This window comes from Muscardinus avellanarius (assembly GCF_963383645.1).
Source record: "Muscardinus avellanarius genome assembly, chromosome: 3".
NCBI lineage: Eukaryota > Metazoa > Chordata > Mammalia > Rodentia > Gliridae > Muscardinus > Muscardinus avellanarius.
The window spans coordinates 110049915-110076666 of NC_137788.1; the positions used below are offsets into that span (position 1 = coordinate 110049915).

A 26752-nucleotide genomic window follows, 5' to 3' on the forward strand; every position below is an offset into this window, starting at 1 on the left:
TTTCAAACCTGTATGATCCTCCTGTCTCGGCCTCCCAAGCGTGGGGATTTACAAGCGTGCGCCACCACCCCCGGCTACTTAACCATTTTTAAGGGCATACATATGGCTCTCAAAGCAGAGATAGAAATATGGAGAGCAGATCAGAAGAGGAAGAAATAGGATTTCTTTAATACTGGTATTTAAATTCTAATGAGAGTGTCTTTGATAATGGTGATTTTTGTGTGTGGGGGGCACTGGGGATGGAACCCAGGGGCATTCTACCTCTGAGCTATACCCCCAGCCCTATTTTTATTCTTTATTTTGTAGCAGGGTCTCACTAATTTGCGGAGGGGCACAAACCTGTGATCCTTCTGTCTCAGTCTCCCAAGTACTGGGATTACAAGCGAGGGCCACCACACCCCACTGATAATGGGGATTTATTATGTCTGGCATTTGTTTTGATCCATTGGGTTGTGGGTATATACCAAATTTTGTCATAATTTCTAGAGCAGATTTTTAACTTTTTCCGATTTTTGTTGTTAGAATGAAATCCTTGTTTTTGAATTTTCTTCCTCATTGCTGCTTGCCGTTACCCATGTTACTCCTCCTGCTGGCCTTGGGGAGAAACCTAGTACTATATTAACGGAATGGAGGTGGCTAGGTCAGCCTCAGGTAAACGCCATAGTGTATGCTGGCGACCTTGAATGTTGTATCTTTAGCTCTAAACTGCTGTGCCAGCATTCCTGTGTGGATGTCATCTGACATACAGACTTAGCGTGACCAAAGTGAGGTGCCGATTGTCCCGGCTCTTCACGCGTACCCAAGCTCTCCTAGGGTTCCTCATCATTCAGTAACTGTCCTCACTCCACGCCCTGTCCGTCGCTGGACCGCTGTTACACCTCCAAGCCGCTGCCATTTCTCATCAGTCTAAGCAGGCATTCCCTAACTGCTTCCGGGGGCCAGGCTGCGGGTCTGTGGCCCTCCACGCGTGGCCAGGCTGCCGCTTTCCCTGCCTCTGTCTCCTCTGCTGGAAAGTAGTGGTGACAGTGGTTCACATGCCAGAGTTGCTAAAACTTAGATGAGGCCACAGAGATAAAGTGCTTCTTGCAGCGCCTACTGCTGAACGCTCTTCATAGCTGTCTCACGAGTGTGATCTCTTAGGGATACTGATGACAGGAAGGCAGAAGTGAATGCTCTTAATTGCGAGTGCTTAAGTGTATGGTCACCATGGATTAACAACAGGAATGTTTTGAAAAAGGTGTTAGCCTAGTTCATCACTGTGCAAACATGCGGAGTCTACTTAACACCGACCAAGGTGGCCGTGGTGTCCCAGGCGATGCAGTCTTGCGGGGCCACGTCGCGTGTGATCTCTCACTGACAAAATGGCAGGGTTGTAGTGCATGCCTGGACTTAATTCAGGAGTTTAGGCTTTGATTTGCTAGTAACTTCTTTTCTCTCTCAGATTCACAGGTGCAGAAATTATACCCTCCTTTTCCCAGGCGTGGCTACAGCGCACCATGAATGTTGAAGACCTCCGACTCCGGCTGTCCGAAGCTGGACAAGACCACCTGCTGCAGTTCTGGGAGGAGCTGGATGAAGCCCAGCAGGCGGGGCTTTACACCGAGCTCCAGGCCATGGACTTCAAGGAGCTGGGCTTGTTTTTCCAAAAGGCCATTGAAGGGTTTCACCAGTCCTCCCACCAGGAGAAGGTGGATGCAAGGATGGAACCCGTCCCCCGAGAGGTGCTGGGCAGTGCCACCAGGGATCAAGACCAGCTCCAGGCCTGGGAGAGGGAAGGTACCACGCGGGTGCTACTTGTCTAGTGGTCTCTGCGACGTGCTCTTGCGGCCAGGGCGGCAACAGGGTTGACTCATTGACCTTACGGCAGGTGCCTGCCTGACCCAAAGGCGGCCGGTCGACTCCCAAGGTCCGCAGTGCTCCGTCCTTGGCCTTGCGCTGCCTCCACCTCCGATGCTCCAGGGCCTCACTTAAGTCACTTGCCTCCAGCATCTGCTTCTGTTAGGCTCTTCCCCTGAAGCCCAACTCAGATGCTAAAATATAAGCTGGTGTGATTGAAGACGTGCCCACCCTGGCCTCGCCGCACCCCAGTCTTGTTCCCCTCCACCTCTCCCGTTCCTGTTGGCTCTTAGGTTTCAGGTGAGCCAGGTAACGGCCGGTGCCTGAGTGCTGCCTCCTCCTGCTCTGCTGGCCCCTCGCTGCCTCGCTGGGAAGGCCATCTCTGGGAGTGGCCAGTGGTGCTGTGCTCTGGGGCACTTAGATTCCTCCTTCTCCTCTCCTCCTCCTCTTCTGCATCTTCTTGGTACTGGGGATCAAACCCTAAGTTGCTGAGGCTGGCTTTGAACCCGCAACACTCCCATCTCAGCTTCCCAAGTCCTGGGATTGCAGGCATGTGCCACCGCACCCTGCTACATTGATTCCTTGGTGTCCCAAGTTGGAATTGGTTGTTCATACTTTATTCCATTCTGCCTTAGAGTGAGAGTTGTTTTATTTATGTTCCTCATCTCATTGTGAACGTGTGAAAGCAGCCTGTTTTACTTGTCTTTGCATGTCAGGTATCATCTGGAACAATTGTGCGGTTCGAGTGGGTCAGGAGTGCTTATTGAATTGCCCAAAGCCTTTTATTCTAAAGCATGTCATAGGATCTATTGGCAGAATTAGCACTAATTGTGCTTTTGAGGGTGGCAGAATAACGTCGTAGATTTTTGGAGGAATTGAGAACTGGAATTTTTTTATTTTTGTTTTTGATTTTGTGGCACTGGGGATTGAACCCAGTGGTTTTCTACAACTGAACTACACCCCTAGCCTTTTTAGTTTTTATTTTGAGATAGGATCTGCTGGACTCAAACCCGTGATCCTCCTGCCTCTGCTTCCCAAGTACTCACCACACCTAGTTGAGAACTGTGGTTTTTATAATCTGCTGCTCCTTTCCAAAAACAAAGGCTGACTACATATTGGAGCCAAGCCCCTTGAGTGTTTGCGCAATGCCTCTTGCCAAGTCTGGGCTTCGTTTCCTTAACTGTGAATGAGCAGATTGGACTAAGAACTTCCTGTCCTTAAGAAGACATTACTTTATTGCAGAAACTAATATTAAAATAACAGAAATTGCCTACAACTTCATCCAAGTTTTATTTGCTCACATTAGTACCTAGTACTTGGTTGTGTACATGTTTCCTTTTATAGATGTGCAGTAATATTATAGATACTTTGTTGTTATTGTTAGTATTGGGACTTGAACTCTGGTATTTTACCTCTGAGCTATACTACTAGCTGTTTTTTGGTTTTTGTGTTTTTTTTGAAACAGGGACTTGCTCAATTGCGGAGGGCCTTGCTAAGTTGCTGAGGCTGGACTCGAACCTTTGATCCTCCTGTCTCAGCTTCACAAGTCCTTGAATTACAGGGGAGGGCCACCTTGCCCAGCTTACAGATACAATCTTATGTGTTATATGTATTTGCACCATATCATGGCTACTGTTACTTTTTCTTTCATTTTGATATCCCACCTCTCACCTCTGCTAAAAGCAAGGTAACTGGCAACCTTGCGTACACCTCTTTGTATCTTGCTTAGGCTCCTAAGTTCACTGATTATTCACCTGTGTTCCCGAGAGCCCTAGGGCTTCACTACCAGGAAAGCTGTCTCATGTATAGAGGGTAGGCCTCTGACTCCTCATCTTCCCATTGCCAGAGTACTTCTACTTTTTTCTATGTATTTTTCTGTATTTGCTCTTTATATGACATTTCATCTAAAAGGGTTAGAGGATAAAAAGAAGTGTGAAAATAATCGGATGTTCTTGGGGGAGGCTTTCAGATCTGAACACTTGTGGTAGTGGCTAGCCTGGCTTATGAAGAAGGGACTCAGCTGCCAAGATGGGCGGTGACTTGCAGAGGTGGCTTCTGAGTGGGAAGTGTGGGTGATACGCCACGACTCTTGCTCACCTTGGATTCATTATTTCTTCCTTCCTTCCCTGGTTTCCAAAAGACCATGCCCTGAGCTGACAGCACACGGGCCTCTTCTGGCCCTCCAGCCCTCCACTGCTGGCTTCTCCTGGGTCTCAGTGCTACCTGTTAGAGAAAGGCCAAGCCGGGGCTTGTGTAATAGAATAATCAATAATGGAGACATCCTGTAATTTAATCTTCTTTATAACCTTTTTGTTGGAATCTGTGGAGCTAGTCTCCATTTATGGCTTTTCATTTAGACTGTATTCTGGAGCTATGGGAGCCAAGTATAATACAAGAAGGTGCAAAGCAAACTTCCTTTTGGCGTAGTCTCACAGACGCAGTGTTTGTATTGCTTAAACAGCAGGGGTGGGGAAAGAGACTCTGTAATCGACATTACATCCTTTTCACCTAACCAGAAGCTGCTATATGTCTGCAAATTCATAACCAAATAAAGTGTACGGCAAGTTATCAAAGGGAAGAGAATGCTATCATGAAGATTTTGCCTTTTTTTTTTTTTTTTTTTTTTTTTTTGCTATTATAGTTTGGATAGTGGGAAGGAAGAGCCTGGTAATTGTATCAAGGGAATTTTTAAAGTTCTTTTATTTTCTTATTTTTGAACTCTTAAAAGTTACAGTGATATACTGGGGAGATCACAACAAGGACCATTTGATTCTAGGCAAAGGAGAAAGAAAATTAAGTCTCAGGTATCCAAGTCAACTTCAGATTACATGTGGAAATTAAGCCGGGCTTGGCACATGCCTGTAATCCCAGTACTTGGGAGGCTGAGACAGGAGGATCACAGATTTGCCACCAGACTTAGCAACTTAGTGAGGCCCTCTGCAACTTGAGACCCTGTTTCAGAATTTAAAAAAATTAAATAGGTGAAAATTATGGAAATATACAACATGCTTATAAACCTTTTTAATAAAAAAATACCTAGAATAGTTTCTGGAAAATGTCCTTAGACTGTAGTTATGTTCTAATGAAGAAAAAAATGTAGACTCAGCACTGACAGTTCGAATTTTATAATACAGTGTTTTGAACTCCTCCTCCTCTTCCTTCTCTGTGTGTATGTGTGTGTATGTCGTATCAGGGGTTGAACCCAGGCACATTCTACCTCTGAGCTGTACCCCCAGTCCAGTTTTATTTTTCATTTTGAAACAGACTGTCACTAAAGTGCCGAGGCTGATCTCAAACCTGCCGTCTCAGCCTCCCGGGTACTGGGATTACAAGCGTACACCACCATGCTCAGCTCTTCTGAGTGCTCATTGTACTGTGTACTGTCTTTAGAAAGCCTGATACATAGCTAGGTGTAGTTGCTCATGCCCGTAATCCCAGTACTTGGGAGGATCACAGGTTCGTGGCCAGCCTCAACATCTTAATGACACCTCAGCAACTTGTAAGACCCTGCTCCAAAATAAAAAATAAAAAGGGCTGGAGGTGTAGCTTGAATGCCCCTGGATTCAGTCTCCAGTTTGGAAGGAAAGGAAAGAAGGCAGGCAGGCGGGCAGATGAGCAGGTGGGCCTGATATGTAAAAGCTGTCCCAGCCAGGCATGGAGGGCACGCCTGCAATCCCAGGCTTGGGAGACCGAGACAGGAAGATGGTAGGTGTCAAGGCCAGCCTCAGCGACTTAGCAAGTTCCTGCTTTCAAAATAAAACTTTCTCTCTTATACTTTATTTTATCCTTTTACAGGTGCACCATGGTCTCCCACCATAATGCAGATCATGTTATAGCAGCAAACATGCACGTGGTGCCCCTCCCCTCCCCTCCTAGGACAGGACTGACAGTGTCATTCTCGCATACACACACTGGTGGAAGTAGTTCCCTCACTGATCCTCCTCGCCCGCCCCTTCCCCAGGCCACCCCCAGGCTCCGCTGAGGTCGCCTCCGTTATCTGAGCCCCTCTGGAATCCGTCACTCCCTGGCTTCTGCGGATGGGAGGGAGCTTAGGACCCTTCACCTCTGTGCTGGCCAGTCTCGATTCACATGTGTCCTCCGGGTCCTTCCATTTTCCTGCAAATGACATTGTTTTGTTCTTGATAGCTGAGTGAAGTTTCATTGTGTGTATATCCCGTAGTTCTGTGATGCGGTCGTCTGCTGATGAGCACTAGGCTGGCTTCACAATTTGGTTTTTGTGAATTGTGCTGCTATAAACATCGGTATGCATACATTCACTATAATATTCTGATTTCAGTCCCTTTGGAAAGATACCTAAGAGTGCTACTATCCAGGAGCTGGATCATGGATCCATTCCCAGTTTTCCAAGGACTCCACACTGATTTGCACTGGTTTGCACTCCCACCAACAGGAGCGAAGAGCTCCAGTCCCCACATCCTCACCAGTATTTATTGTTCAACTTCGTGATGCTCGCCACTCTGATTAGGGTTAGAGGGGATCTGTGCAGCTCTGATTTGCATCTCTCTGGCTGCTAGTGATGTTGATTATTTTTTCATATATTTATTGGCCACTTGTATCTCATTTGTGAAGTGTCTGTTTAGTTCAGTTGTCCATTTATTTTATTTTGTTTTTTTTTTTTTTGCAGAACTGGAGATTGAACTCGGGGGCATTCTACCTCTGAGCTACACCCACAGCCCTATCTTTTATTCTTTATTTTGAAACAGGGTTTCACTAAGTTGTGGAGGGTCTCACTAAGTAGCTGAGGCTGGCCTCAAACCCGTGATCCTTCTGTACTGGCCTCCCAAGTACATGAGCCACCCAAGTACTGGGACTACAAGCGTGTGCCACCATCTCCAGCTAATTGTTAACTTCTTAATTGGGTTTTTTTTTTTTCTACTGTTGAGTCTTCTAAGTACTTTGTATATTTTAGATATTAATCCTCTATCAGAGGAATAACTGGCTTCTCCTATGCTTTAAGTCATGTCTACATTACCCATAATACCTAATGCAATATCTATTCTCTGTAAATAGTTGTTATATTGTTTAGGGAATGATGACCCAGAAAAGTCTGCACAAGCTGAGTACAGAGGCATGTTGTCCTTTTGCATGCTTTTGGGCCTGGTGTGCAGAGGGCCAGCTGTGGTCAGTGGCGGCCACCCTGCCCCCTCGGGCCTGGCCAGTGCTGAGCTCACTCAGGAATTCATAAGATGTGAATCAAAGTATGAAACACAGACGACTAGGAGACCGCTCGTTGCTGGTGTCATCTGACACCCTGCCGCTCCTCCTGCTCGGCAGACGTCGCTTCAGGGCAGCCTCTCCCAGCTCCCTCGGGCACAGAGACCGTGTGCTGTGCAGTGATGACGTGGGCCTTAATGGAGAGTGGCAGGACGTGGGCGCTGTCTTCAGTGCACTCCGAGCAGTGGCCTTTCACTAGCTCTCCTAGCTTGATTTGTTTGCATTTGGATCTTGAATGTCTTGAGTTACTTATTGCTGAATAGTTGACTGTTGAAGACTGACAGCTTCCAGATAGAAGAACAGAAGTACTGAGTCAGCCATGAAAAGACAGGATCTTGTATTTTTCTGAACTGCTATAAATGGTCCATTAAAAAAAATGGTATTTTTACAAAATTTATTTAGCTTCCATATGGTACTGGGATCAAACCCAGGGCCTTCTACATGCTATGCACCTGCTTTACCACTGAGCCACACCTCTGGCTCTGTAATTATACTTTAATTATAGCTGTAGATATAATTTAGTTATATGGTTAGGCTGTAATTATATTTTAATACAAGTTGAATGTCAGGCGAGGTGGCACATGCTTGTAATCCCAGTACTTGGAAGGTTAAGACAGGAGGATCACAGGTTTGAGGCCAGCCTCAGCAACTTAGCGAGACCCTCAACAACTTGGCAAGACCCTGTTTCAAAATAAAAAATAAAATGCGGCTGAAGGGTGTAGCTTGGAGGTAGAATTCCCCTGGATTCAATCCCCAGTATAAAAAAGTGTTATTATATACAATAAAATAGATAATTTTCTTTGCAAATGTATACACCTATATAACCACCACACCCAATCAAGATAGAGAACATTTCCTTTATCCAGGAGAGCCTTGTCATGCCCTCTGTGGAGTGGGATTCCAGACCAGGTGTCCTGACTTCAGAGCCTGGCTTCTTAAGTACTATTCTGTACTGCCTCCCTCAGCGAAGGTCTCTCTCCTCTGCATTTGTAGGGTAATAGTGTGTCCCGTGTATTTGAATGGCTATTGATTATTAATCCATAGACTGGAGGCAATTTAATATCATTCATCCTGAAAACTTGGTATCTTCTTTTAGCCTATTTTTTTCTTGTCTGGCCACATCTATTAAATAGTTCTTGCAAAGCCTTTAAAATATGTCTTGGCCCTTCCTTTCTGGTGTTATCAGAAAGTATCTTACTGGTGTACTAAGTATATCATTCATTTTTCGGTGTTTGGTGGGTTCATGTTTATTTATTTCAGTACTTGGAAGTAAACCCTTTTTTAGAAACATACCTTTTTAATTTTTTTTTTAAATTTTGAGACGGTGCCTTGCTAAGTTTTCCAGGTATGTCTTGTACTTGTGATCCTCCTGCCTCAGCCTCCTGAGTCTCTGGGATGTGCAGCTAGGCTTAATTGTTTTAATAACAAAAGTGTTTGTATTAACAAGATAGCTGGGCCTGGTGGTGTGCACCAGTAATCCTAGTACTTGAGAGACTGGGCTAGGGATCGCAGGTTCAAGGTCAAAGCACAATACTCAGTGAGACCGTTTCAAAAGCAGTAAAAAGGGCTGGGGATGTAGGTCAGGTAGAACAACCCTGGGTCCATCCCTAGGGCCTCCCAAAGCTCAGGACGGCCACCCATGAGTCTGTGTTGACCCCTTGCTTTCCGTGTCTCACGCAGATAGCTGAGGAGCCTTTGCTGATGTTACTCTGGAAGTGTGTTGATTTACGGAGGTTTTGTGATACAAGTGTTTTCTTTTCTAGGACTTTTCCAGATTTCTCAAAACAAAGTGGCAGTTCTCCTTCTGGCTGGAGGACAGGGGACACGACTCGGAGTCACCTATCCCAAGGGGATGTATGATGTCGGTTTGCCATCCCATAAGACCCTTTTTCAGATTCAAGCAGAGCGTATCCTGAAGCTACAGCAGTTAGCCGAGAAATCCTATGGCAACAGGTGCATCATTCCATGGTAAGTTGGGTCTCGCGAGTGTCCAGATACTGTCTGTAACACTCAATACAGTACACTCCCTCCTAAGTAGATGTTATCTAGAATTCACTCTGTATGTCTTGTCGATAGATTGGGGATCTCCTTGGCCTTAATGAGCAACATATACTCACCTCTGACTTTTACATCCCTAACTAAGTGCCGGTAGGAGTGCCTTCAGGCACCCTGTGGACTCTCCCAGGCTAGAATCTTCACACCAATGGAGCGCTGGTCTAGGGTAGGGTTTTAGTGAAAACTCGTTTCCTCTGAATTTGAAGCTATTGCTGTTGAGGTGTCTAATTCCAGTCATATTCCAGTCTCTTCTTTCCTTTTCCTGTTGCCTTGGGCGGGATCTATTGGCCATGCTCCGTGTACCCCGTGGGCCCTCAGCCTAGAAACTGCTGCTGTCCGTCCCAGCTCGTAGCCTCCCCACACAGCATCTGGAAGGCTGCGTTGACTCCTGCGGTGGCCACCTGGTGTCCTGGCCAGTGTTCGTCTCCTAGGCACCGAGAGTGACAGGAGACTCTGCTTTTCCTGTTGGAAGTGTTGACTGAGCCTTGTGATTAGCCTCCCAGGGCAGTTTGGATTGCACCAGTTTGGGGGAAGTGGCTGAGTGCCGGCCACCCCTCACGCCCTCCCCTTGCTGCTTTTGCAGCTTTCTGGTGCTCTTGAAAATGTGTGTTTTGTTTCTTTGTAATTTTCTGTGCTTTTTTTTAAGCTTTCAATGGAAGTCCCAGGGTGGTGTAGCTATTTTCTGGAATCCTGACTCCTGAGGGATTTCCGAGGAGTGGCTGTTCTGAATGCCAGCGCTCTCCTCGTAGCCCGGCCCCCTGCCCTCCGGGTGGGCTCCCTCTCCCTCCTGTCTTCCCGCAGGGCAGTTGAGCCAGCTTTCGTCACTTCTAATCACGCCCTGAGTGTGTACCTGTAGTCCACAGCACCAGCACGGTCCATTAAACGCTGATAGCTGCTGGCGGGCGCATGCCATTGTCTTCACTCGGTATTCAGCGAGAATTGAGTGCTGCTCCCGAGTGCTGCGACTAAGTAGTGTATATTCTCATAAGGCCAAAACTACTGCAGTTACTAACTGGGACTGTAGAGATGATTTTTTCCGAGAGTATATATTTAGACTTTTATGATTCTCAATGAAAGGTGACGGAGCCTAGGTTCCATTTTAGATTTTTATCAAAAGATCCTCAAGAGATCTTTAGACAGTACTGCAGTTATCTTTTCTCCTTATTTATGTAGAATAGAAGTTTTAGATTTAGAATATACTTTCATAGAGTTCTAAATTTTACTTAAGCCAGTTAGAAATTCTTTGGCATAGGAAATGTTTAAATTGTTAGATAAATGTCAAGTGCCACCAAAAATATATTGTTAGATTTATTCATTTGGATTGATAAAATTGTTGAAGGAATTTCTCTTGAGTAGTAACTAAGGAATTTGAAGGAAATCAAAATAAGCAGCAGGCACCCTGCAAGGTGCCCAGTGCTCGGGCAGCGGCCCTTTCTTCTGCCCCAGTCACGTGGCATGGCTGCTCACCAGGCCTCCCGCTCCTCTCCTTAAGGTACATAATGACCAGCGGCAGGACAGTGGAGGCCACAGCGGAGTTCTTCACCAGGCACAGATACTTTGGTTTGAAGAAAGAGAATGTTGTCTTTTTCCAGCAGGGAATGCTGCCTGCTATGAGTTTTGATGGGAAAATTATCTTGGAAGAGAAGGACAAAGTTTCAATGGCTCCAGGTTTGTGATCATCTTTATTTAACGGTGACTATAATAGTAATAACATAAATCATTACATTTTTATTTCCTTTCAATATGATGATTTGTATGTTTAAAAATCATAGAGCCGGGCGTGGTGGCGCACGCTTGTAATCCCAGCATTCGCATTCAGGAGGCTGAGACCAGAGGATCGCGGTTCGCGGAAAGCCTCAGCTACTTAGTGAGACCCGGTTTCAAAATAAAGAATAAAAAATAGGACAGGGGGTGTGGCTCAGAGGTAAAATGCCCCTGGGTTCCATCCCCAGACCTGCAAAAAAGAAAAAAATCATTTAAAATTTTTTTTTGCCATGTGGCAGTGATTTATAAAGAAGAGAATACCCAATGGTGGTACGGACACATTTTTACACTTTTTATTGCTTTATTGCTCTCTGCCCTAGAGAGAATGTGGCTTTCAACAACCTGACCCCATTTCACACAACAACAACAATAATAATAGAAAACTGGGCTAGGGGTGTAGCTCTGAGGTAGAGCACCCCTGGTTTCAATTCCCAGTACCACCAAAAAATAAATAAACAAACATCACACAAAAAATAGATAAGGAGAGCCAGGGACGGGGTGAGATAGGAGGATCGCAGGTTCAAGGACAGCCTCAGCAGCTTAGCTAGACTCTCAGCAACTGAATGAGACTTTGTTTCAAAATAAAAATAGGCCTGGGGGTATATCTCAGAGGTAGAATGCCCCTGAGTTCAATCCCTAGTACTCAAGAAAAGGGAAAGGGGAGGAGAAGTAGAGGCTTATACTTGAATTTTGTTTAAATCACCATTGACTTTCATTTCGGCTTTATTTCTTAACCAATGGTTTGATATAAAATGCTCACATACTTTTATTTATTTACTTTGCAGTACTGGGTATTGAGCCCAGGGCCATTCTACCTCTGAGCTCTACCCTCAGCCCCATTTTTTATTCTTTATTTTTGAAACAGGGTCTCACTAAATTGCAGAGGACCTCACTAAGTAGCTGAGGCTGGCTATGAACCTGCAATCCTCCTGTCTCAGCCTCCCAAGTACTAGGATTACAAGTGTGTGCCACCACACCCAGGTACACTTTTATTTTTGAGATGGGTGAAGTTGTGTGTTGTGGCTGTATATATTGAGCTAATTTGAATCATATAAATACTAATAAAACTTGAAATATTATGAAATAATCATTGCTTGGTAAAGAATTCTCTAATGCATAGTATATCATGGACTACATTATTTAAAAAGGCTGAATTTGGAGAAAGCATGGCCTTGGGGGTTGTTTGGTCCTGCAGTAAAAATGTTATGCTGTGGCTCCGTCTGCTTAGCAGCCTCGGAGCCTGTGGTGTCCCTTAACACCTGCGCCCTTCCTCATGACTGACTCGTGTGCTGCCCACGCTGGGCTCTTGTGCTTTCTCTCCAGATGGCAATGGTGGTCTGTATCGGGCTCTGGCAGCCCATGGCATTGTGGAGGACATGGAGCGGAGGGGCGTCTGGAGTGTCCACGTCTATTGTGTGGACAACATACTGGTCAAAGTGGCAGACCCGCGCTTCATTGGCTTCTGCATCCAGAAAGGAGCAGACTGCGGGGCAAAGGTGAGGCCTCAGGCTTCATAGTATGCAACATTGGCCCAGGGCACCCTGCCTCTGACCTCCCCCACCACCCTGTTTTATGTTTATTCTGAAACAACGTCTCACTAAGTCGCCAAGGCTACCCTGGAACCCAAGATCCTTTCTCAGCCTCCCAGGTCCGAGGGTTACAGGCGTGTGTCACCACGCCTGCTTCTGTACTTCTGTTAGTGTAAATATTCCAGGAATCTGAGGAAGCTTATTAGGGCCATCTGGGTATTTTAGAACTTTTCTTCTTTCTAAAGTAAAGGAGCAGTCCACATCCACGGTTTTTCTGTAGTCGGCACCATTTGATTCCAGAAGTAACATTGCATATTTGTCAGTCACAAGAGTTAAAAACATGTTTGGATGATTTGTAAGTACCTGGGAAAGTTAGCGATCATCATTGATATCAAGTTGTATTCAATCAAATCAACCTACTCTTCCTATGACAAACTTTCTAGAGTATTAGGTAAGGAAAATAGGCTAGAAACAGTAGCTTTTTACTTCATTAAGGTGTCTGGAAAGGTATCTCGTGATGTTCTTATAAATAAAATGGAGAGGGGCGGGTTGGGCATAAGGACACTTGAGGAGGTTGATTATTGCTCGGACGACCACAGACATCTGGGAGGGAGGTTTGCGGTGTTACATAATAAGGCTCTGTCTTGGGCATTGTTGTTCTTTGTGTGTGTGTGGGGGGGGGATGCTGGGAGCTGAACCTAGGGCACTCTACCACTGAGCAGTGTCCTCAGCCCTTTTTACTTTTTATTTAGACACAGGGTCTTGCTAAGTTGCCCAGGCTGGCCATAAACCTACGTTCTTTTTGCCTCAGCCTAGGACATTCTTCTTTTCAACAGTTTTTAAGTTACGTAGATGATAATGTAGGAAATAGGCCTTTATGGTAGCAGAAAAAAATACATGATATACCTAGGAGTAAAATAATCAACAAGCATGCAAGATCTTAAAAATATTGGAAGGCTTACAGGTATTGATGTAAACATTACTTTTCCAAAAGTCTGTAAAGATATCCATTCTTATTAAATAAAGCATAATGCAATCCCAATCAGGTAGCCAGCGATACTTCTTTGGGGACTTTTGACAAAACAGTTACAGAGTTTAGAATTAACAGGTAAAGCTACCTAGCCATGAAATGTTGAAAAAGGATGCTGATACGGAAGGAAAGGAGATTATAAATAAGAAGCAGGTGGGAGCCGGGCATGAAAGCACATGCTCCATCCCCAGCACCTGGGAGGCCAGGCAGGTGTCCGCCAGCCTTAGGAACTTAGTGAGACGCTGTTTCAAAATAGGGAGAAGAGCTCAGAGGTAGAAGACCCCTGGGCCAATCCCCTGTACCACAGAAAATAAAACCAGGTAACTCGGCGAGTGGCACTAGGACCAGAACAGAATGACAGATTAATGAAAGTGGGTTACTGAGAAACAAGTCTGTAGGCATGAAAACTTCCATATAAAAATAAGGCATTTGCTTGGCAGCGCGTGCCTGCTGTTCTAGTGCCGGGAGGCCCAGACCGGAGGGTCATGGCACACAACAACCACAACAAGTTGAGTGCAAGTGCTAGCTACACTGCGCATTGGAGAGGTGTGTGGGTTAGACCCTTAAATACGTGCAAAGCAGCGGTGATTCACTCAGACCAAAAGTGCAGCATCCCAAAAAGTGGTAGAAATTGAGGTGGCTGGCTAAGATTAAAGTAAATCTCTCCCTCAGAGCTCATACCAACACCACTTTTTAATAAATTACAAAGTTAAGGATGAAAAAGTGAAGCCACAAGGACACTAGAGGAAAACTTAGAGCAATGTCAGGGTTTTGATGGGACAGGAGGCCTTCCTGCCACTAGCAGGAACCACACGGGCTCTGACAGAACGAGCCAGGCTGCATGGGGTGTGCGTGCCTTCTTGGTTGGAGATTTCTGTTGTAACAATGCCATTTCTTTCTAAATTAATCTGAAAATCTAATGCAAAGCTATATTCAGATGCTGAAAATTTACATTTGCCATTGTAAGTTTTAAGAGATTGAACAGATAGTTCTCAGAAAACTCTGACGCTAAAAATAATCAGAGTTGGTTTAGATCATCTATTTAATGCATCTTTCTAGTCTAGTTCTCTGAGTTTCTGTAGTGTGTGTGTGTGTGTGTGTGTGGTACTGGGGGGTAGAGCCAGGGGCTTTCTACCTCTGGGCTATACTCCCAGGCCTATTTTATATTTTATTTGGAAACAGGGTCTCACTAAGTTGCTGAGAGCCTCACTCGGTAGCTGAGGCTGGCTTCAAACCTGTGCGATCCTCCTGTCTCAGCCTCTCAAGCGCGGGGATTACAAGTATGCACCACCACACCCGGCTCAGCATAGAATCTCTTATTTCAACCAAATTAAAGCATACGAAATGGATGAACATGGCAAATTTTCTGGCTAAAGTTGGAGTGGGATCCCGTGCCTGCCTCCTGTCCACCTCCTGCCTCCTGTCCAGTCCCTGAATGCGAGGACATGCTGCGTTCATGAGTAAAAGCCGAGGAAGTGCTCTTCGCAAAGGAGGCAGCAATCTGGGCAGCGCAGGGCGAGGCCCAGGAGGGTGTGTGAGCCCGGGTGGTGGTGCGCGCACACCTGCGATCTCAGTACTGAGAGGCTGAGACAGGAGGTCACAGGTTTGAGGACAGCCTCGGCACATAGGAGATGCCCATCGACCCTGCAAGACCCTGTTTCCAAATAAATAAAATGGAAGTCGAGGGTGTAGCTCAAAGGTAGAATGCCCATGGGTTCAATCACCAAAACCACACAAAAAGATTTCAAGAACGGCATCTTGAGGAGGGAGCAGATTGAGAGGTGATGTCATGCATGCAGCGTTCCTCCCAGCATGGGGGCAGGGGTACAGGTAAGTGCGTCACATTGGCTCTTGATGGGTGGAGAGTTACAGCGCACCTGGAAAATTATTCTTAAAGGTGCCTTAAGTCTTGTCTTTTATGCTCTTGAAAATCCCATCGAAGTTTTATTTATTCTCAAGAGAGTTGAGTGTGTCTTGGATAAATAATAAAAAATACCAGATGTTTGGGAAATATAGCTCCTCATTTAATTCTAGTTCTGTATGATTTATGTATGATATGGCTCTGTGTGTATGAAGATACTTATATCCCAGTTCAGTTAACTGATACATAGGAAAGAGCTAATGCATTTCATTTCCACTTGAGTGGTCTGTCAAAGAGTATAGTTAGGAGCTGGGCGTGGTGGTGCAGGCTCGTGATCCCAGCATTTGGGAGGCTGAGGCAGGAAGATCGCTGGTTCGTGGCCAGCCTCACCTACTTAGGCCCTTTGCAACTTAGTGAGACATAAAAGAAAGTTTCAAAATAAAGAATAAAAAATAGGGCAGGAAGTGTAGCCCGGAGGTAGAATGCCCCTGGGTTCAATCCCTAGCACTGCAAAGAGTACAGATAGGTGATTGTCTGAAGTTAAAGACCTCTTGCCTGACACCTTCAGGACAGTTCACGGAGTCGCAGCTGCGCCCTCCGCTGTGCCCACCTCCAGCAGGGCACCCCCTGACTTCCTTCTTCCTCTGCTCTGCCTTGTTCTGATGGCAGGTGGTAGAGAAAACGAACCCTACCGAGCCCGTCGGAGTGGTGTGCCGCGTGGACGGCGTGTACCAGGTGGTAGAGTACAGCGAGATCTCCCTGGCCACGGCGCAGAAACGGAGCTCGGACGGACGGCTGCTGTTCAACGCGGGCAACATCGCCAATCACTTCTTCACCGTGCCGTTTCTGAGAGACGTGGTCAAGTACGCAAGATGGGCCTGGCGTGGCGTGATGAGAGGCACCGCGGTCATGTCCCACCGCCTCTGCCTCTTTCCTGAGGGTCACGTTATCTGACGGTGCGATTGTGCAGTAAGACACCGCAAGCTGGGAGCAGGAGCGCTCACTGCTACCTGCAGCCAAGCGTTCCCCTTTTCTCCCACCTCCAGGTCCCCGTATGTGCTGGCCTGGGTTGAGGCAGAGTTAAGAAATGAACCACTCACTCTGCTTCAACTGAGAGCTTTCTAAAATAGATGTCTACCCTACCCCAACTGAATCAGAACTTCTGGAAGCAGATCCAGGGTGTTCCTATTTGTAAAAATTCTAATTCAGCTGCTTCCCAGACCAACACTTGGAACCGTGTGCAAAGAGTAAGGAACAAGACCAGGGGCCTGCACGGACATCAGCACAGTCGAGCCGCGGTCCTAAAAAGAGCGGCTGATCCCACTGGGTTTTCAAGGAAGGCGTTTTCACCGCAGGTCCACTGGATAGCTTTCAGACGTTCGTAACGATGCCTACTTTTAAAATAAAGAGCTAATCTTTATTCTTTAATTGACAAATAACAGTTGTATTGTGTGGGGCGCGGTGTGATGTCGTGTGCACGTGTTCACATTCGGAATGATCCCATCGGGCCAGCCAAGCTCTCCCTTTCACAGGCACCCTGACTAGTTGCCAGACCGCCCCCTTTAGAAAAGACCATTCAGTGCCCTCGTGGACGCCGGCCTTCCCTAGGCGAGTCAGCAGAGGCCAGCGGCACGCTTGTGTCCCTCCATGTCTGTATCTGGCTCCCGCCTCTTGGGGTAGTGTCACCTGCCACCCTCAGGAACCTCGTTTACACCATCAGCCCAGGCCCAAGTCCTCCGTGGGCTGTGCTTGCGGCCGTGTTATTAATTCACCACAGTAACTTGTGTGTATGCATGTTTTGGTACTGAGGATTGACTCTAGGTGAGTTGTGCCTCTCATCTACACCCCCAGCCCTATTTATTTTTGTTTTAAAAAGGGTCTTGTCAGGTTTTTGAGGCTGGCCTTGAGCCTGTGATCCTCCTATCTCAGCCTCCCAAGTACTGGGATTGCAGGCCTACGCCACTACGCCCAGCTCATAGTAACTCTTAATACTCACCTCTCCGTCCTCCGTTGGAAGGGAGCTCCTTGCCAGGGGAAGAGAACATTTTATGAAAGATGTAGAAATAATAGGAGAAACCTTGGTGCTCACTCTGTGTGTACATGTGTGTGTTTATTTTTTAATGCGAAAATCTAATTCGGTTCTTAAAATATAAGGAAATGAATGGAGTAAATATATTCATTTAATACTTAAATATTGACTGGGACTTAAAAGCTTTTTGCCTGGGAGGCTGAGATGAGGGTTACAGTTTGCAGTGGCCTCAGCTACTTAGGCCCTGTTTCAAGAATAATGAATGTAAAATAGGGATAAGGGTGTAGCTTGGAGGTAGAATGCCCCTGGGTTCAATCCCCAGTAACGCAAAAAAAAGTCTTCCTACTGCGTGTTGATGAATTTGTGCTGGGCATAGTGATACATACCTATATCCTCCATATTTGGGAGGCTGAAACATGAGGATTGCAGATTCGAGGCCAGCCTCGGCAATTTAGGGAGACCCTGTTTCAAAATAAAAAGGTGTGGGTGTACCTTGGTGGTAGAATGCCTTGGCTTCGATCCCCAGGACCTTTCCCCAGATTTTCATTTAAATGCGGAAAGTGATTCTTTCTTTTTCTTCTCTCTTGAATCCTTAGTGTCTATGAACCACGGTTGCAGCACCATGTGGCTCAAAAGAAGATTCCGTATGTGGATTCCCAGGGGCAGTTAATCCAGCCAGACAAGCCAAACGGAATAAAGATGGAGAAGTTTGTCTTCGACATCTTCCAGTTTGCAAAGTATGCTTTGAACACCCCAGTAGACTAAAGAGAAGGAGACGCTGCCTTCCCCTCGGGCGGGAAGCTGCTCAGGGATGTCTGATAGTGTGCATTCAGATCTCGTTCCCCGGGGGGCAGTTTAGGTTCGCCCCTCCTGAGGACCTTCACTGCAGGACTGCGCGTGTTCCCATTAGCAGCTGGTTGGCGATCTAGATCTCCTTCAGAGTTGGGCGAAAGGTGACAGGTCAAGATGAGCAGCCCCTCTGTGCTGAGCTGGGTCAGCTGACCGCCACGGTGTGGCTCAGTAGACATGCTTTTAGATCATGCAGCCATAAGGATCACATATGATAATGAGGTGCAAGTCAGAATTTGACCGACATCAAAGGCAGAAGGCAGAGTAGCTGTCTAGGATCAGTCTCTCCATATAGTTTTTTGTTGTTGTTGTTGTTTGGTTTTTTGGGGGTTTTTGCGGTACTAGGGATTGAACTCAGGGACATTCTACTTCTGAGCTACACCCTCAGCCCTGTTTCGTATTTTTTATTTTGAAACAGGGTCTCACTGAGTAGCTGAGGCTGGCCATAGTCCTGCTGGGGTCCTCCAGTCAGCCTCCCGAGTGCTGGGATTACAAGTGTGCGCCACTGCGTCGGCTTCATATGTATTTCTAAAGCATCCTTTTTTTTTTTTTTTTTTTTTTTGTAGTGGGAACTAAGTCCAGGGGTGCTGTACCACTGAACTATACTCCCAGCCATTTTAAAATTTATGTTTTTATTTTGAGATAGGGTCTCATCACTATATTGCTGTGGCTAGCCTAGATCCTCCTGTCTCCCAGGTACTAGGTTCTCTCAAGTACTGTCTCCCAAGTACTAGGTTCTCTCAGGTACTGTCTCCCAAGTATTGGGTTCCAGCCATGCTATTGTGCCCAGCTTAAAGCATCCTTTAATCAGTTTTTCCCTCAGAAAAGATGATGATGCGATCTTTGTGCACTGAGATTTCTAGCCGTTTCTTTTTGGTGGTACTGGGGTTCCTGGAAGCCCTTCTACCTCCAGGCTACACTCCCAGACCTATTTTTTTATTTTTGGAAACAGGGTCTGCGCTGGCTTCGAACCTGCGCAATCCTCCTGTCCCCGCCTCCCAAGCGCGGGGATTACAAGCGTGCACCACCACGCCCGGCTAGCCGTTTCTGATGTAAGATGAAGTGCTTTATGATTAGGGTTGGAGGTGAGTTTTCATTTTGTCCCAGAGAAGAAAAGCCCCAGTGTTAGGGTCGGGGTGAGCACTGGCTTCTCCGCCATCACCCGGGGCTGCGCGGGCGTCGTCAGGGCTCTGGAGGGCCGGGCGGAGCAGTGGCACTCACAGCTCTCTTGTAAGGAAGAAGGCTTTCTGGCTTCTCTCTAGGAAGTTTGTGGTGTATGAAGTGTTACGGGAAGACGAGTTTTCCCCGCTGAAGAATGCGGACAGTCAGAATGGGAAGGACAACCCCACTACCGCCAGGCACGCCCTGCTGTCCCTGCACCACTGCTGGGTCCTCAACGCCGGGGGCCGCTTCATCGACGAGAATGGCTCCCGCCTCCCGGCCATTCCCCGGTGAGTTGCCGGCCTCCATCTCTGACCTGCTCCTGGACCATGTAGGAGAGCCAAGTGCTAGCTTCTGGGCAGTTTCTGGTATGACACGGCAGTGGCCTTGCCCCTCACAGAGAGTGCCAACTTTGCTCCTCTCAGAGTCGTTGGTTGGGAAGGTCCCGCCATGCCGGGGAATGAGTGCCCGCCGTGGCCGCTCTCAATGTCCTGGATGGCCTGTGGCCTGTCAGTGGCAGCGTGCTGCAGGGCCCCAGCCTCCAAGGACCACTCGCCTCTGCTGCCCCGCCGCCTCCGGCCTCGCCACCTGACCCACCAAGCCTCCCCATTGCCAGGGAGGGAGAGGGAGTACAGCTCGCTGGAGGCAGGCGTGGTCTCCAGAAGTCAGAGCAGGAGGCCCACCCCACACATGCCTGTCCTTCCAAGGCCCGTGGTGTGTGTGCAGCCAGGAAGCGCTCTGCCCACCTTGGGGTGCTGCGGGATGGCCAGCCGAGCTCACAAAGGCGCCGGGCAGAGGCCCCTCAGCCGCCGCCCGTGTCAGCGCGGGCCTCTGCTGGCAGGCGGCTCTCACCTCCTCTGCGACCCTTGGTCCTTCCACCGCTCAGGTCCCACCTGCAGGTTTGCAGTTTGCCACACGTGCGTGCACACCACAGGGTCTCCCGTGCAGCTTCAGTGTCGCTGTTTGACTGTGTCTGCCCCATTAACGCGTCTTTATTCCTACATAGCAACGCCGCACACAGGAAGTCAGAGGCCACCCCCACTGACGGCAAGCACAAGTAAATATGCTACCGCGGCCTGCGCGTGCATGGTGGCGGGCTGCACCGGGACTAATGCCGTGGGCTGCGCGCCGCGGGGTCTGTGGGGAGGTGGCTACAGCTGCACCGGGCTCTGCTTTCTTGGTGGCAGGTGTCTGTCTGGACGGCACTAACTCAGAATCGGTGCATGCTGGAGACAGGCGCATGATTGCTAAGAAATGACCAGGGGCCCAGAGCAGGTGCAGGCAGGGAACAGTTTGGGATCCCAGCCCGTGCTTTAGGCTGCAGTGGAGGTTAGGTGAGAGCAGCTCCAAGACTGTCCTGTGGGCTTGGGCCTGCGCCGCACTCAGTGCGAGGCTGCCGTGCGCCGACACTTGCTCACTTCCTCACCAAGAGCCCTCCTTTTGGCTCACTGTGCTAACTTTAGACTGTTACTCTTTGGAGCGAGTATCTTTCTGTCTGTCTTAACAGCAGGTCATTTTCAGCTCAAAATTCTCTCTAGTCTGGGTATTAACAGAGGTTTTAAGTGTGTGCATGTGTGTGTGTGACTAGGGGTTGACACCAGGGCAGGTTCCTCCCAGGTTGCTGAGGCTCCTCTTGAACCAACGCTCCTGTGTCAGCCTCTGGAGTCTTGGGATCGTAGGCGTGCGCCACTGTGCCGGGCTTGGATTATCTCTATAGCTAAAGAGACAGTGGGATATTTTTGCTGTGCTTTCAGAGACAATAGGAGTAGTCTTAGTTTTACATTTTAGAGGAATCTTGGGAGCAGGAGGTGGAAGTTTGCAGGTAAGCAGAGCCCATGGATGGTGGTCACGCACACAGTTTGCCTGTTGGCCTTGCCCTGCAAAGACCAGGCCTGGCGTGCTGATATCTCTGGCTGTGGTCCTGTAGACAAGGGCTGACCTCAGGGCTCGCAGTGTCTTCTCACCTGACCGTTAGGCCTTGTAATGTGAGCTGGGATGCAGAGGCCCTGTGCACCAGGAATGAACCAGGGTTCTTCCACCTCTCGGCTACAGCCTCGGAAAGTTGCTGAGGCTGTCCTTGGACCTGCCATTCTCCTGTCTCAGCTGCTGGGATTACAGGTGTGTGCCACACACCCAGCTTCACCCAGCTTTATCTTATTTTATCTTTTGGTACCGCAGTTGAATCTAGGGGTATTCTACTTCTGAGGTACTCCTCCTCCTCCGGCCCCCTTTTTTTTTTTTTTTTTTTTTTTTAATTTTGAAACAGAGTTTGCTAAATTGCTGAGGCTGGTCTCAAACTTGTGATCCTCCTATCTCAGAGTCCCAAATACCAGGATTACAGGCATGCACACCAAACCCAACTTAATCCATCTTTTAATCCATCTTTTTTTTTTTTTTTTGATGGAACCCAGAGGCATTTGACCTCTGAGCTACACCCCTGCCCAATTTTTTATTTTTGATTTTGAAACAGGGTCTCACTGAGTTACAGAGGGCCTCACTAAGTAGCTAAGACTGCCCGCGAACTGCTATCCTCCAGTCTCAGCCTCCCAAATGCTGGGATTTACAAGCGTGCGCCACCACACCCAGTTTATTATTTAAGAAGCATAACTTTGATTCTGAATTTCCTTCTCATTGAACCATGGCTTGCTTGCTTTTTTTTCTTTTCTTCCGTCCGTACTGGAGATTGAACCCAGGGCCATTGAACCTCACAACCCCAGCCGTATTTAATTTTATTCTTTTGTGGTACTGGGGATTGAGCCCAGTGGCATTCTACCTCTGAGCTGCTCCCGCAGACCTATTTTATCTTTTAATTTTAAACAGGGGGCTTCACTAAGTTGCAGAAGGCCTCACTAAGTTGCTGTGGCTGGTGTGAACCTGCAAACTGGGGATCCTGCTGCAGGCCTCCCAAGTACCGGGGTTCCAGCCCTGTGCCACTATGCCCTGCTCATTTTTTTATTTTGAGGAGGGTCTCAGTGAGTTGCTGAGGCTGACCTAGAACCTGCTACTGTTTCAGCTTCCCAAGCCTGGGGGTTCCAGGCATGCACCACCATGCCAGCGGTCTGGGTTAACCTAAAGTAGTTTCCGCTGAGCGTGGTAGTGCATGCCTGCAGCCTTAGTACTTGGCCTCCTGCACGGGAGGGTAGCAAATTGGAGGTCTACCTCAACAACTTAGTGAGGCCCTTTCTGACAAAAGTGAGATAAGATAGGACTGAGGGTGCAGCTCGGGGTAGACACCCTGGTTCTACCCACAGTAACCACACACACACACACACACACACACACACACACACACACACACATTTTTTAATCACACAGCTGAAAACAGCACTCAGGTGTCTTAGCTAAGGTCTGTGTGCAAACAGTAAAGTTGCTCCTTATCTGGATTGTGTGCTTGGTACTCCCCTTCTGTTACTTAGTTTAGCCTTTTGTAGAATGAACTGAGATGGGAATTTAGCCCCAAATGACATCAGAGACTTAAAATAGTTCCTGTTAAAAACGCTTAGCACAAAAGGGCGCCTTCAGAGTAGGGAAGACTATGTAGAGGTGAGAGAGGAAAAGAAGGTGCTTCCTGAAAGAAAGAGTGTGGAAATACCCTGAGAGAATGGAAGCAAGAATGCGGGGTTTGACAAAATGAAATTATGTTTATATTTTACTTGAATGCTCCTGATCAGTGCTAACTACGGACAGGATGCTTGGCTAAAGGATCGGGCTCATTTGCCTACCAGGTTTGATACCACCCAGCTGGTGGTGGGAGCACCTGTCTCGCCTCCTCAGGGCGTCTGGCTGTTTACTAAACTTGACTTTCTTAGTTTCTTGGGATATCATTGCAGTATGGCAAAGGGAGGGGTGTGTTTTGTGTGTGTGTGTGTGTGTTTTATCTTTTGGTACTGACAGTTGTATCCAGGGGCTTTCTACTTCTGAGGTATTCCTCCGGCTTTTTTTTTTTTTTTGTAATTTTGAAATTTATTAAAATTAAACATTTTGTATTCAAAATTCCCCAGGGTCAAGAGCATGCTCTGATCTCAGCACACTGCACTTCTCAGGGCCTGGCCATGTACGCCCTCTTGGGCGTTCTCTCTGTTCTCTGGCGAGTGTGGCCGAGCCTCCCCGAGGGTCCTGCGTGAGCTGCGTGCCGGCCTGTGGTCCTCCTTCCCTTGTACTTGCTGCCTCTGCGTCCACGGTTCACTTGCTCATTCATCCTACAAGCACTGGAAGGCCTGCCAGGCCGTGGGCGCGGGCAGTCCTCACGGCGGAGTGTGTTGTCCGAGGGAGTCATTTCCTGCGTCCTGCTGGGCATCCGGCACATCGTGTCATTCTGAGGAGTATAATTGTGTACTGTGCCATGTCGGCAGTGCTCTGCAGGATGAGGGCATTAGCAGGTGTTTGTCAATTGTCTTCTGTAGGCATAAGTGAATAGGCAGGTCGCTCGTAAGGCACGTCAAGGGGAGGGTGGGGCCTGAGCTAAATCTTGGGTATGGTTTTTGTGGTCACAGAGGCCATTGTGAGGATGACCAGGCATGATCCCAAGAGGGTGGCCGGCCTTGGTTCAGGTGGACAGTCGAGGGCTGAGGAAGGCCCAGTAGGATGCAGGGTGTCGGGATCCTTTCTCCCAGGAGGCTATATCTGGGGAAGGACTGCTTGTGGCTAACCTCAGAAGCCCTCTGATTGTTCTGACTCCCCAGATTGAAACTTCATACTCAGGAAAGCACAGAAGAGCTGTGGCTTGCGGCCGCAGCAGGCCTGGGCTTCTGTGTGTGCGTCTCCTGGATTGTGCAGCAGTGAGGGCTGTCGTACTGAGAGCGCTGTTTGTCCATTCTTTATGCGAGATGTCTAGACAGTCAGGGTTGCAAATGGCTGTAAATACTAGCCTGCAATTGCAAATCAGGCGGGTGGGCCTTGGGCTTGGCCTTCGCTCCAGTGTACTCTGCCTCAGCACTTTCAAAAGGGACTATCGCTAACAGAAATCTTTAAAGCATGATGAACAAATTAACTCGGCTAATCTGGGGGTTGGGGTCATATAATTTAAATGACCATTAGGATAGTGCCGTCCAATTGAAACTTTTTGCACTGAAAGAAATGTTCTCTCTCTGCTACCCAACTTGGTCATCGTTAGCCACTGTGGCTACTGAGACTTGAAATATTCATGTGACTGAGAAGTTAGATTTTTATTTTTAATTGTTTTACATTTAAGCAGCCAAATGTGGCTGTTGGCACCTGCACCGCACAGGATGGCTGTAGGATGTTAGTGTCACAGCCAACTTACAAGATCTCGGTAATGATTCCCATGAAACACAGAGGCTGACGTCAAGGCCCCAGCGCTGGCCTGCATGCCACGTGCGGTCTGTGCGCAGTGAAGCACGAGGGGGCCGGAGGTGGTAAGAGTGAGCTGTAGTCGGGGCCGCGTGTCTGTGGCCCTTCCCAGCAGCGCCGTGCTGACCGTGGCCTCGGGGCGCCCTGCCCTCAGGAAGGGTCCCATCTCCACCGAGCAGGAGCAGTGTGTCCCTGCAGGCTTCTCGGGACGGCCGCCATCTTCGCTCGGCAGCTGATGGGAGCAAGCCTCTAACACCTGTCTGGGTTTTGTCTCCTTAGCTTGAAGGATGTCAGTGACGTGCCGATCCAGTGTGAAGTCTCTCCTCTGATCTCCTACGCCGGGGAGGTGAGCTCGCCTTGGTAGCGTGACCTTGCTCTTTTATAAAGTAGTATGCGTTTCCAGACAGCTTAAAGAGTGAACTTTAAAGTTCTCACCACAAGAAGGTAGTACGTTTTACAGAGATGGAGATGTAGTTAGCCTGGCTTGAGGAGATGGATATGTTAATTAGCCTCTTGAATACACTTATTTTTAAGTTAGCAATAAAATGATTTTTGAGTAGGAATCTGCATTGCTTATGTGTCGGCAGGCTGGCCCGTGGAGTCCTGCCCAGGACCTGCCCGGGAGCCAGCCGAGAAGCTGCGGTCCTCAGGGCTTCTCTTCCACAGTTCCTACTGAGTCTGTGTCTGGTTGAGTCAGTTGTCATTAACAGAAATCCACACCGTCTAGTCCATTTCACCTGCCTTTGAAGTGCAATTGGCTCTCAAGCATATATATAACACGCTGGGCGCAGGGGAGCACACAGGCTCAAGGCACGTGGCAACTTAGACCTAAGAATTAAGACAAAACAAGAGCCGGGAGTGATGGCACATACTTGTAATCCCAGTACTTGGGAGGCCGAGACAGAAGGATCGCAGGTTCACAGCCAGCCTCAGCTACTTAGGGAGGTTCTCTGCAACTTAGTGAGACTGTTTCAGAATAAAGAATAAAATAGGATGTAGTGGCCCACACTTGTAAGCCCAGCACTTGGGAGGCTGAGACAGGAAGATCATGGTTCATGGGCGGGTATCTCGCTTAGAAATTACCTTCATAGGGTGAGACTGTGGAAGAAAGAATGAGTATCCTCCTACTACCTCTAGAACTCATAGTCACTTACCCAGTGTGTGCAGGGCCCTGGGGTCTAGTCCCTAGAATTGCAACAGAAAGAAAGAAAGAAAGAAAAAAAGGAAGGAAGGAAGGAGGGAGGGAGGGAGGGAGGGAGGGAAAATGAGAAATTATAATCAGAGGAACTTTTTGTTTTTGCTTTTGTTTTTTGGAACTAGGATTGGACCATAAGGTATCTGCCTCAGCCTGTACCCCCTAGCTATTTTAATTTTTTCCATTTTGGGTCTAACGGGTCTTACCAAGTTGCTGAGGCTAACCTCAAACCTGCAGTCTTGTCTCAGCTCCCAAGTACTGGGACTACGGACGTGCACCACCACGCCTGGCTTGTTTGTTTTATGCTTCTGTAAATTAGTCATTAGGTCTAGTTTAAAAAGGAAATACATTTTTGCGTGTGTGGTATTTGGGATTGAAACCAAGGCCATCCTGCCGACTTACACCCAGCCCTACTTTATTTTGGATGGGGTTGCCTCGAGTGGCTGGGGCTGTCCTCCGGCCTGCATCCTGCGGTCTTCGTCTGGGCAACAGCGTGCCCATGCCCAGCGGGCGCTTCGCTCCTCAGCTCTCCATCACACCTTGCTCTGTCAACACGCTCTGCATCTTATCGTAACCCTCCAGCCAGCGCTGCACAGCAAGCACTCACCCATTGTCTTTTCTTTTTCTGAATACTGGGGATCGAGCCCAAGGGTGTCAGGTCTTGCTGAGTTGCCGAGGCTGGCCTTGAACCTGCAGTCCTCATATCTCAACCTCCCAAGTGTAGGGATTACAAGCATGCACCATCTGTATACCCGGCTGCACCCACCCGTTTTCTAACTGTGCTGCATTTCGATTCTTCTCTTAGGGACTGGAGAGTTACGTGGCAGATAGAGAGTTCCATGCGCCTTTAATCATCGACGAGAGCGGAGTTCATGAGCTGGTGAAGAACGGCCTGTGA

At 48.0% G+C, this 26752-nt stretch overlaps 1 protein-coding gene across 2 annotated transcripts; it reads left to right on the top strand.

The window, feature by feature from the left end:
* Positions 1 to 1496: 1496 nt before the first annotated feature.
* UAP1 (UDP-N-acetylglucosamine pyrophosphorylase 1) lies at positions 1497 to 26752 on the top strand (the record flags this gene model as incomplete). Of its 2 annotated transcripts, XM_080690835.1 has the most annotated exons (9): positions 1497 to 1776; positions 8835 to 9039; positions 10619 to 10794; positions 12214 to 12386; positions 15980 to 16173; positions 17936 to 18076; positions 19451 to 19639; positions 24939 to 25005; positions 26660 to 26752. In XM_080690835.1, 9 exons carry the CDS (start codon positions 1497 to 1499, stop codon positions 26750 to 26752), a joined length of 1518 nt encoding a protein of 505 aa, XP_080546961.1. The 2 variants fall into 2 exon arrangements, with proteins under 2 accessions (XP_080546961.1, XP_080546962.1); XM_080690836.1 differs by lacking the exon at positions 19451 to 19639.